Source organism: Balaenoptera musculus, chromosome 6, assembly GCF_009873245.2.
Source record: "Balaenoptera musculus isolate JJ_BM4_2016_0621 chromosome 6, mBalMus1.pri.v3, whole genome shotgun sequence".
In the NCBI taxonomy this organism is placed as follows: domain Eukaryota; kingdom Metazoa; phylum Chordata; class Mammalia; order Artiodactyla; family Balaenopteridae; genus Balaenoptera; species Balaenoptera musculus.
In genome coordinates this window covers 106617833-106630406 of record NC_045790.1, presented here as the reverse complement: position 1 = coordinate 106630406, position 12574 = coordinate 106617833, and the positions used below count along the sequence as shown (strand labels likewise).

At 41.0% G+C, this 12574-nt stretch overlaps 1 protein-coding gene across 4 annotated transcripts in view; it reads right to left on the bottom strand.

The window, feature by feature from the left end:
- The window catches only part of PBX3 (PBX homeobox 3), a 224494-nt gene extending 212736 nt beyond the window's left edge, over positions 1-11758 (bottom strand). The window contains exons 1-2 of one of the 4 annotated variants that reach the window (XM_036856507.1): positions 11468-11758; positions 10456-10529 (exon numbers count right to left, since the gene is read on the bottom strand). In XM_036856507.1, the coding sequence (XP_036712402.1) occupies positions 10456-10529; positions 11468-11667 (274 nt within the window). In that variant the 5' untranslated portion in view covers positions 11668-11758. Of the gene's footprint in view, positions 1-10455; positions 10530-10785; positions 11151-11467 lie in introns of those variants that run through there. The other 3 variants (XM_036856505.1, XM_036856504.1, XM_036856506.1) reach the window with 3 other exon arrangements.
- Positions 11759-12574: the final 816 nt, after the last annotated feature.

The window sequence follows — 12574 nt, the reverse complement described above, 5'->3', positions numbered from 1 at the left end:
ATTTTTACTTTAATTTTTTTTTTAATGCATGAAAAGCACCTAGCACAATGCCTGGCACACAGATGGTACTGTGTGAATGGTAGTAGTTTTTATTGCTATCATTATTAAATGAATGAAGTCTTCTGAAAGGGAGAGCCTTGTCTTTCCAGGTTGCTACATTAAAACTCAGCAAATTATAACTGCTTAAGGAGGAATAGGTTGAGAATTTCTATGGCTTAGCCATAACTTCTAACATTTAAAATTGAAAGGGTCATGTTTGGTAATTGCAATCATTGTTGCTTTTGTTGTGGTCATCCATGTACAATGCTTGGTGTCAGTCTATTTATGTCTTGTAAAAATAAAATACAGTGTGTGTGTGTGTGTGAATAAAAAAAAAAAAAAAAAAATTGAAAGGGAAAACTTTATGAGAACAACTTATCCTTTTTCTCACATTACAATGGTTGACAGCTACTTTTTTTAATTGGAAAAATGTTCCTATTTCTATAATAATTCACTCACTGTATAGCAGTCAATTAAGTACAAACTTTAAACTCCCAATTTTCGAGTTAAAACAAAGCATACACATTGATTATAGTTTGGTTATAGAAAACACTATTAGATAGCCAGCCAATACTTTGTAAATTAGAAATTTTAAAGTGACATCATAATCATGGTAATTAAAAAATAATGATAATTGGTCAAAAAAGGAATTAATTGGTTTAATGTTAGAAAGTATAACATTATTAGACTGATTATATTGAAAGGAAGAAATATTTCCTTTATTAAACACAAAAATGTCATAAATTCAGGTAAATCAAAACTAGTTCATATAACACATTGATGGAATATAACTTATGTTTATAGAGTCCATCACTTCATTTTCTGGCATTCCGTTTCTGTACTTGGTCAGAGTCAAAAGGTCAGGAACCACGAAGTCAGTTAAGTTCCTAAGGATATCCTCACTATCACATCACTGCTCTAACAAGTGGTGAGCAGGAGGAAATTCAGACAAGTCAAGCACCCACACCCCATACACAGTTAAAAGAATTTCCTTCATTTTTTTCCTCTACTGATTCCAAAGAAGAAGTATGACGAGAAAAACTGGAGGGTTCTCACTTATTTGAATAACAAGTGAAAATCTAAAAATACCTTCACTGTATGTTATTACCAACTATATCAGTGGGTTTTATAGTGACAGCCCTGTGCTATAATTTCTGAGAAAACCTCAACATAAAGCTCCATAAACCCAACCATTCCTGTAATGTATCGCCTTATCTAGCACACAATCATTTCAAACACAACTTTTCATGTTAGTATAATTTGTTCAAAAATGGTAATAAATACATCCTTGAAGCCAGAGAAAGCACTGCACAATCTATTGTAACTTGTTCTTACCAATACTGACAGTTAATCCTCGACCCAAGATCCAGTGTAGAATATTCCAATATCACTTGGTTTAATTAAAGATATTCATTATACACATACCTTTTAATGGACCAACACTCCCAATCAACATTATAAATAATCTGGGCCAACTGCAGAGTAACGTCTGTGAACAATTATCACAAAACTAAAACATGGATGGCTGTCAGTCAGTGGCAGAGTTCTTGCTTTCATAATAAATATAAAATCAATTTCCTGTTCTAGTTCCTATTCCAAGTTGAAAATGATATATCTGACTATGAATTCCAACTACCTTCATCCTTAGGGGTTTTTTTGGGGTTTTTTTTTTTTTGGTTTTTTTTTTTTAAAGAAGAGAGGAGAAAAGAAAGAAACTTATGAGACCACCAAAGTCAATTCTTCCTCATTTGAGGGCACCTGGATAGTAAAGGTTTCTACATAATGTGCACATATGAGCTTGCCATTTCACATATATATATATATTTTTTTAAATGCTGTGATTTCCCCCATCAAATGCCACTCAAGTATTTCAAAAGCCCCTCCCATGATTCCACTATAAATTCCTATTTACAAAGGCTCAGTACATCTGAAAGCTAGTAGTAACCTTTCATTTAAAAAATAATAATATGCAGTTTCAAAAGCTTTTTTGTTCCCATTTCAATCAAAAATAACTTCATACGTTTTAAATGAAATTTTGCAAGTAATCAGAGACTAATGAGGACTCATTGATTTAACTAGTTAAGGGAGTCTGAGAAGGGAATGAGAATTTAAAGCAACCAAGTATTTCATTTAGAAGAGCAGCTAATGTGTAGGTACACTAAGTCCTCTTCACTAAGAAATGCAATCAGGACTCTTGTCTCAGGAGAGACTCTCATCCCCCTCTCTGTGTGCACATTCCTGACTCCCACTAACATTAACAAGCATCATACATGCACCCGGAGGAGATGCCAGCCTTGGTAGTATGTATACATGGCAGCTGTGGTGACTAAATAATCCACATGGCTCTGAAGAGAAGTTATGGTTTGTTGGGTCTAGAGGCACAGCTACAGTGGTGGAATTCAGACACTAGAAGCAAGTCTCAATCTGAATGCTTGATCCAAACCCTCTCCTGTCTAACCATACCTCAGATTGTAGTTAAGCCTGGGTTTGGAAATTCTATCCCTAGCATGGCTTATACAGGTAGAAGTTCCATATTTGAGGAAACCTTAATTTTTTCACAGGCCCAGAGTTCTGTCCTCCTCCCCATCCACCACTCCTATCCCAGCATTCACTCACGCATTTCCCCACAATATACAGGAAATCACATAGTAGTTTTATAGAGAGAAAATCAAAGGCCTGGCTTAAACCGCAAAATCAGAATCAAGTATGAAACTCCATCTTCAACATGAAAATCAAATAATATAGTAATCTTAACACAAGAGATATATGCTGAAATGTAAATTCCACAGGTTGTGTAAAGGGCAGAATTTAACCATTAATTCTAATTCTTCCCAGCAATTAGAATTAGGTACTTAAGTCAGAGTCTTAATGCTCATTTAATATAGTTTCCTGAAGCCCAATTCAACAACTTCTTCATCCTTTCCAAGGGAAAATATTCTTATGAAGTTCAGTTTATACTGAAGACATTGGTGCATAAGCACACATACAAGTTTACACTTCTGAAAAGAAGTGGTAACAGTTCACTAGCCATTTTGCTGAAATTGGGCTTTAGAAAAAAAAGACTAGATGACACAAAATTCTTAGTATACTTTCATATATAGAGAACACAATGAAAACTTCATATTTGTTATCTCCAATTAGGTCAGTTAATATTCAGAAAAATTCTTTAATATTACATCTAAATAATCATGGGGGGGAAATCCACCAATGTTCTAGAAGCTTCTCGAGACCTTTCAATCAATTTTATTTATATGCAAAACCAAGAGAAACTTAAAAAAAAAAAAAAAAACACAAAGCTCCTCCTGATGCTAAAGCTCTCAATTTACTGACAGGCAAATGGCTTCATGCTGCCACTTAATCTCATTTCTTGCATAATGCCCTCTAATTAGCATATCAAAGTGAATTAATACTTCTAGGGCATTAGCAATGGGGAAATCTGCTCCAGGCTCACAATAGCAGTTAAGAGAGAGCCAAGAAATCCTCAAAAACACCACAAACCACTTTGCATTGCAAAACTGTTCAGTTTATTTATCCTCTCTCTCTAAACACTTTTACCGCACACTGTTTTACTACTGTTCACCAAACAAAATGATAATTGCCAAAGTTACCAGCATCTGTAATGCCTGTTTAGAATCTTAATTTAGATTATGTTGCAGATAATTTCTATATGCAACCATTTGTTCTATTATAAATGTTAATATAGAAACAGTGGAAATGTTGACATTCTCAATTAGTTAATTTGAATTTGAAATAAAATTTTATGGGATTTTAAAATTTATTAATTTTTTAATGTAAAAAGCCACCTGCTGGACTCTGATGCCTAAGAAATATGCTTTGAAAACTGATGTATCACATAAAACAAAACAAACAAAAAAATCATTTTGCCATAACATATGTTGAGTCTCCCAAATAATGGTTTAAACATTGTGAGGAATCATCGGCATTAAAAGGATTACATTGTATACCAAGTTCTCATTAATATGATCACACAAAAAGGGTTATTGTTCAAAACAGCTTAACATTTGTAAAGCACTTAAATTGAAGAAAACAAGTACAAAACTTTTAACAATTATTTTTAACCGTAATTACTTTTAACTGTTTTCAGTCCAAATGAGTTACTACCGTGTAGATATAGTCAGTTAAAAAAAAAAAAAATGCTATGCCAATTCAACTTAACACATCCTATCACACCAATTTTTTTTACTAGACATACACTCAAATTTAGTACCAAAGCAAACTACCGTTACTATCAAAAACTACAAACATCTTATATCTATGGAATATGTCTATTTTAAAAATAACAATAAAGAAGAGATTCTGGTTACTATTCTGCCTACAAAGGGGGTAATTAGAATCAAGTGTTGAAGATTAATGAAATTTATTTTCAAATATGTTCTGTGTCTAAAGGTATAAAAAGATGGGTTTTTTTTCAGTGGCTCATTCAAGCATTTCCTGCTAATTTATTTGCTAAATATAACACTATCACATAGCTGTGATAGCAATTTATGTGTTTGATTAACTTCTATAACTTTGTAAAAAATCTTTTAGCCAGATCTAAAAAACTTTGACCAATTCACACTACATAGTGATATAAATTATTTACTCTCTTCATACTTAAAGACTCAAATGGCCTACTGAAGTAAAGCAAATGCTTGAAAAGGTCAACATGGGAGTGGGGTGTGCAAGCTTTGTTAGTCAGTTACTACCTAAATCATGCTGATCACACTGATAAATGGCTAAAACACAAGCCTGCTGAGAAAACAAATAAAACATAATTCTCATAGTGTCAATATTGAAGTAATAAATACCTAAAGTTGTTCACGTGTACATAAATAGAGGAAAAACAGTCTAAAAATCCTTATTTAACTTGATGTGTTTGGTGCTGATGTGTTAAGTATTTATTCTGAATAGATACCTCAATGGTATGAGTACAAAATAAAGCGATGACTGATTTAGGGTGTGGTCCATGAAATGTGGTTTTCATTCTTCATAGCCGTACTTCATGGAACTTCATCCTACACAATGCCACCATAAACTATCAAAATATACATAATCCAAATAAAACATTAAGCTTAAATGTCTTGGAAGTAGCCATTTACAAAATTTGTAAACAGAAATCTAAAAGTACAAGCAAAATTAATTAAAAGGAAAAGGATCCTAACATGAAAGATATACACAGATATAGTTTATGAAAGCCAGTGAACCAATATGTTCTTTGAGGCAAGGCAAGGCTTCCTTTGCCACTGTATTAATATACTTCTGATTCAGAATAAAATTATGTAAATTAGTATCATCAAATAACATAGTAAAGTCCCAAATAAAAACCAGAACTACACAAATCTATAATAAAATGAAGTCCACTAAAACTGAGGCATGAAAGAATTACTTGCACAGATCAAGTTAGTATTGACAATAGGGTTCAATATCCTTTTACTGGGGGAAAAAAAAAAAAAGGCTTGGAAGACAGCTCCATACTTTTAAGATAATACCTGCTTGATACTTTAGATCATGAAATTCCAAAATAGTAGAGAAGTAAGATTTTTTTTTCTAAGTTGTCTATGAACGTATTACATGTATTGTCTTCTAAGGATGGGAGAGGAAGAGTAAAGAAAGTTAGAAAAACATCACTCTTTTACATCCTCCCTCAAAACTTCCTTAAAAAGCTCCAGTAAGTTAAACAAATCTATAAAAATAGAAAATAAAAAATATTCTTAAATTGCTTTGAGGAAAAATTTATAACAAAGCAATACAATTTATGACATTTCCAAGATAAATTAACTTTGTATTTTTTCCTGTTTAAGCATTTAATATTTCCAATGTAAACAAGCCATAATGTCTAAAACTGATATGAAATTTACAACGTTAAAGGTCCAATAAAATTTGCTTCAAAATAATTTTGAAAGGGTGGGAGTTACAGAGAACACAAGATTGGCCAAGTGTTGCTAACTGCTGAAGGTGGGCAATGAGTTCATGGGGATTCAAGTTTCTCTTCTCTATGTATATTTTACATTTGAAGTTGTTCATAATAGAAAGTTTTTTAAAACTAGAAAATAAGTTCACAAAAACACAAAAATGAATCATGTATGGAACAGTGCATTTGTTTTTAAAACTTTGGAACAAATAATGATAACTATATTGGAAGTATCTCAAGAGCAACTTAAAAGAATGTACGCAACATATATAATAACATTTAGACTCACATAACAATTTTCACCTTTCTTGTTAAATTTTCACTTGATGGAATATTTGGGTTTTATACACTGGGAATTGAAGAATTACATGGCACTGTACAAAGAAAAATGAACAAATTTTTATATTGAAGCATTAAAATAAAAGAAAACAGACCAGAAAAGGAAGACACCATGAGTCTCTAAACCTTTAGAGTCAGAATTAAATAGAGAGGTGTTGACTGAGAGTACTGCCCTACCCCTCTGAAAGCTAGTCACACTTACAGCAGTAAAGATAAAAGGTTTAATCATATATATCATATTTTAAGTGCATATAAAAACTCACAAGCTACCTTCTTGATCCAGTTTTGATATGTAAAATCCTTATGACTCTTTCTAGGGAGGGTTCCTTTAAAAGGAAAGCATTTTTAATAGTAATTTCCTTCTTCTCCTTAAACATAAAAAATACTTCAACCAGCCCAACCAGGCAAGCAGGCCTTTCTCTTCCCCTGCGGACACCTCCTGCAGTAGAGAAGTTCATTAAGTTTTATGATCTTCCCAAGTCAGTCCTGCTTATAAGCCTCACAAAGGCCACAAATCTGGCAAACCATCATGTATGCCATTAGACATTACTAGTAAATGAATGTTATTTAGGGTTTGTGGTGGCAATAAATCAGAGTTTGGTTGGCAGCTATCAATATGGAGTATTTTAACCTACCGTTTAGAAAGGTTGATTTTTTTTTAATACACAACAGTTTTTAACAATATGACTCAGATAATATACTAAAATGTTGAACTTTCATTTAAAAATTTTTTAAATACATTTTTTTCTCAAAAAGAGCCATTTCCTTCATTCAAACTCTCATAATTAAGGACTTTGGAAAGACGACAGATTTATGAGGATGAAATCCTCTCACAAAGTACTTCAACAATCAAGATTAAGGTGGCCAAAAAGATGTGAGGGAATGCCCCCAAAGAAGTATGTAGATGAGGAGACCTCATAGCATCACGGATATTTAATGAGAGATAGATGGTAAAATATGGCTAAAAAAAAGAGAGAGAGAAAGAAATCTTAACAGATCAACAATTACCTCACTGGTTGCTTACTTAGTTTAAAATGGACAAATATCTTGTTTTAAAGCCTGTAACTTTCAGGTGCTTTCAAAATGCATAAATACTAAAATTCAACAATGACAGATATTTCTGCCCCAAAATAACTGTATGATAAATTTTATGAAGGAACACATTTTCAAGAAAAAGCAAGCATCTCATCGTATACTTTTCCTACCTCTGAACAAGAAAAAAATATAATTGTGGTAGATTACTCATTTATCTGTCAGAAGGGAAAAATACCTTTTCGTACTTGGTAGGAGGGAAAAAAGATGTTTTCCAAACTAAATCCCTCATGTGCATCAGAACTCGCAGTGTTCACTGCCTCATCAGAAACCTCAAAATCTACCGGCAGATCTACAAATACGTGGATTTTTTTTTAATGATTGTCTTATTTTAGAAAAAGCACAACTGAAATGACATTATCCATTGAAATGACAGCTTTACCCCCCATCTCCCCACTAGTCAACCCCCTACCCCTCTATTGTGCAGGATAGAGTCATCATGTAATGTTCCCAGTTTCTATTACAAATGACTAGGGAAACTTTCTCTAGGTTATAGAGAATTAATCTTTGGATACTATGTTATTAGATTTAATAAAATGATTTTTTTAAAAGCATTATGCAATATACATTATATCCTACAGTGCTTATTTTATAAGTTCACTGTTTCCAAAGCATGACTGTGGGAACAGATTGGGGGTGGGGGGGAGGCCTGGAATTTGCTGCCCCAATTTCTTTGCTTCCTGTAACACTAATGTCTACACAGCTGTTTTATTTCAAATCAAGGATTCTGAGTCCAGCGTCCCTGTCTCCTTCTAAGACTAGTTTTGGAGAGTGAGGTGGAGCTATGGGTAGCAGGGTAGAAAGGAAAGCAGAGAAAGAGCTTCACCCCCATCAATCATTCAATACTTAAATCCCGTCCCTCTCGAGCTCAGAGAGGCTGGCAGGAAGATGCCTCTGCCCAAGACAGCCGCCTTTACTCTTTGTCGGCTGTTGGCTTTTTACAAAAGAGATAACGTGCAAACTTGGATCCGCTGGCCAATGCACAAAAAGAGGATCTAATTTACAAGTTATCACTGAAAGCCTCACAAACAATTTTCAAAACACAAAAATTTCTTTTGTCAGCTACCTCTTGCTTCTTAAACAGCAAGCGCCCTGCCAAAGCTCTCTCTGCCAGTAATCCCAGACTCTGAAAAGGCTTGTTTCTTTTTCTTAACTCACCTTTGACATGAGGTTGACTATACTTTCCTTTCAGAATGGTGTAACTAAGTCTTGTGCAAATAAGCAACTAGAGGACTTACGCTTCCTAATTGAATTCTGCCTGCTGCTAAATGTCTAAACAAGAAAAGCAGTTTGCTGGGTTTGGTTCTCAAGCTAGCTAGGCCAAAACTTTAAAAAGGCAAAATAATAAACAATAAATACAAATCATGAGAAGGGGGTGAGAGGGGAGGGACATCAATCCCCTCTCCTAGTAATATAAAGCCGTATAAAGTTGAATCAATCTTAATATTCACAACATAGTCAATACCCCAGTGCTTAGCTGTCAGCAGAAACTGAAGTGGAGTCCTGATAGCAAGAAAACCCTTGGACATTAAGCAACATAATTTACTGAGAATTACGCACTTTTAGGCTTCTAAACTAAGAATCTTCAAGATTTAATGCTTGATGTCTCATTTTATAGTCAGATAAAAATTAGCTACGTTTTAAATCACAATGCTTTCTAAAGGTAGCTAAAAATCAACACAGAGTAAAAGTTAGTAATGTTCAATGCCTGTGGTTTTCAAAATGTAAAATACATCTTAAAAACAATCACTCAACATTAAGACACCATGCATACTATGTGAATGAAAAGCAGGAAAAGCACTCTTTAAGGCTCTCAATATTTGCTGTTAATTATGGCTTTCGCATATATTTTAATAGACAGCAATAACCCCTCACCTTTTATTGATTACTTTTAGGATCAGAATAGAATTGCAGGGTGAAAAATCTGTTTAAAAGGAGGGCAACTCTCCTACCAACTAACAATTATACACAGTGTGCTATTACTTGTACACTCAATTTAAACACAATCACATTTAACCTTTTAAATAGCTCCACTTAAATATTGCTATACCCTGGACTTTAACTTTCTCTTCTTTTCTCTTCTTCGCTAACTTAAAAAATGGCAACTTTATAATACTGTATACCCAGCATATATACATACACACACACACACACACACACACACACACACACACACACTTGTTCACCATATACAGGGAAGATAATGCAGGACCTAAAACATCTAGATTAAATCTTTAATTCCACTTGAGTCGCTACTATCACCTCAAGACTAAAATATCTTCAATTTTAAAAAGTCTAACAAGGAAACTAAGATGAAATGAACTGTCAGAAATTTGTCTAATATGTATTTGTAGTTTTCATTCCAGCACTTCTGTAAAAGCTGTCTCCTCATATATTCCCTGCCTTGAACACTTCAAAAATTGCTCAACCTGCACCTGTGGACCTTTTTCTACTTCATAAAATATATTAAGCATGCTTACAATGTAATGACTTTAAGCATAAAATTTAATAAAAGTATTAATAGATGTAATAAATACATTGTATATGCCTAAACATATCATTACCCTTCCTGCTTCTTAAAAGTAGTATTCCCAACTAAAACACTAATTCAAACACGCTACTGGGGTCTGTTCAGTTGCATCTATTCTTCTATCTGTGCAACTGAAGCTTAAGGCTAAGTAAAACAAAGTTCGGGATATGCTTCTCCCCGGGTCTCGGTCCCTGGCATCCAGTCTCCCGTTGCTCCTTTTAAAAACTGACATACAAACAAGGCGAAAGGAGCAGGAAAGGGTGGCAGGCGCTCCCGGCCCCCTCCCCGCCTGCAGCCAGGGGTGGCCGCCTGGGGACTGCGACCCAGCCCCGTCCGTATCTACACTTCATTTTACACAAGGAGCGGAATTAAGAGATCCACTCCAGATTTATTGCAGTTTTTTCTCACGATCAGGAGGTGGGAAGGAAAGAATGATCAAAGATGGCGGTGCCCAAAAGCAGCAGCTCTCAACTGGAGAGTCGAAGGAGTAGCTCGGACCCCACCTCGGGGGTCTCCGGGCCCAATGCGGGGCGCAGCGTCTTACCTGTTTTCTCTTTGATCTCACACAGGACGCTGAAGAGCGCGGGTTTCATTCTGTGACAGTTCAGGGCATGTTTCCTAAAAAACAAATAGCAAAACACAAAGGTATTAGCATCACCTATGGAATAATATGGCGCCTTCCTTTAAGTTAGACCCAATATTTAATTCCGGCCCACTATTTTGGAAGGCTCTTTTGAACCACCGCAAGTCAACCGAAACTCAAGTTGACTAGTTAGCGACAGCCGGCAAGCTCCGGCGGCTAAAGCTCCAGCCCGCACGACGCGCGACCCATCTGCCCGGCAGTCAGCAGTCTCGGCCACCGCGGGACGCGAACCTGCGCAGGGAGCCGCGATCCAGGGCAGACGGCGGCGACCCGGGGGAAGCGACGGCGTGGAAGGGCTCCTGCGTCCGCCCTCCGCCGGGGGAGCGGGCGCGGCGCGGGCGGCCGGCCGGCTGCGGCCAGCGGGCGGTGACAGCTCGGCAAAGTTTGCGAGGCGGCCCTCCCTTCCCGAGAACTTGGCCGCCCGCGCCCGGACCTGCCGGGGAACCGCCCATCGCCCAGCGCCCGGGCTGGGGCGGCCGCCCGCACGGCGAGGTCGTCCCGCGGCCAAGCGGAGCCGGGCGCTGGGACCCTGGGCCGAGGAGAAAGTTGCACTTCCTCAAGTGCGGCCCGGGGCCCGCTCGCGGCGGCGTGCACCCGGGTCCGGGCGGGAGGTTTGAATCCGTGCGAGGGGGCCGGGCTGCCAGAGGGCCAGACTAGGGGGGCGGGTGAGAGACACCCACAAAATCCACGCGGCATCAAGTCCGTCCCGCGCCCCGAGAGCAACTTTGCCGGCTCCCGCCCGCGTCGAGGGGCGCGGGGCATGTCCCCCCGAGGCCCGGGCCGGCGGCCTGTTTTCGGAGAAAGTTCCCCGCCCCGGGCTGAGGCCCCGGCCCGGGCGCCACCCCAGCCCCGACTGTGCCGCGGGCCCGGCTCCCGCACACACACAAAAGATGCTTAATGAGACGACACCAACTTTGCTTGCGCCTCGTCCAAGCTCTGGTCGGTGATGGTCATAATCTGGTGGAGGATGTCGCCGATGTCCTGCTTCCTGCCGTCGCCGTCCGCCCCTTCGTGGCCGTGCGGGGGAGGCGGCAGGGCCATGCCCCCCTGCACCGAGTGGCCCGCCAGGTTCACCCCGGCCAGAGTCTGCAGCATCCTGGATTGATCGTCCATCCCGCCGCGCGCGGGCGGGAGCGGGCGGCGGCGGCGGCTGAGGCGAAGGCTGAGGCGGCGGCGGCGGCGGCGGCGACGAGGGAGGAGAAGAAAGAGGGGGAGGGGGAGGGGGAGGCGGCCGCGCGCTCCCCGCCCGCGCGGGGAGGGGGCCGCCCGGCCGGCGGGGCCCGCGGCTGAGGCGGTGCGGACGGGCGCCCGGTGTGGCTTCCGCCGCCGCCGAGGCTGAGGAGAAGCGGCGGGCGGAAGCGCCGGGCTCCGCGTCGGTGGCGGAGGCGGAGGCAGCGGCGCCCGCTGCCCTCACGCGGCCGCCGCGCCGCCTCCTCGCCGCCGCGCGCCCCGCCGGGTGGCCCCGCGCAACTTGCTCCTCAGCGCCAGCCGAGTTGCCGGGACGCCCGCCGCCCCCTGCGCCAGGCTGCGCACTCCCTTCCCTCGGCCGCCGCCGCCGCCGCCTCCGCCGCCTCGGCCGGGCGGGATCCGAGCCCCGGCGGCCCCGGGGGAGGGAGCGGCGGCGGCGGGCGGCGGCGCAGGAGGCCGGCGGGCGGGCCGAGGGGAGCGAGGGGGGCGGAGGAGGAAAGTTTGGGAGCGGGCGGACCGGCGCGGCGGGGACGCGGAGCCCGATGGAGGGCCCCGGCGGGCCGTGCGCGGAGCGGACAGCAGATTGATGGGGCGGAAGAAGTCGCCGCCGCCACAGCCGGAGCCGCGCACCCTGCCAGCAGCCGCCGCGGACCGGGCTCGAAGGCCGCTCGGCTGAGGGATTGACAAGCTGCCAGTGCCACTCACTCACTGCGGCCCCAGCGCCCGGGGGGAGGGGCGGGGGCAAGCGGGAGGGCGGGGGAGTGCTCTGCACGCCCCGCCCCCGGGGGCGGGGCGCGCGCTCATTGGGCCTTGTGCCTCCCGCCGCCGCCAC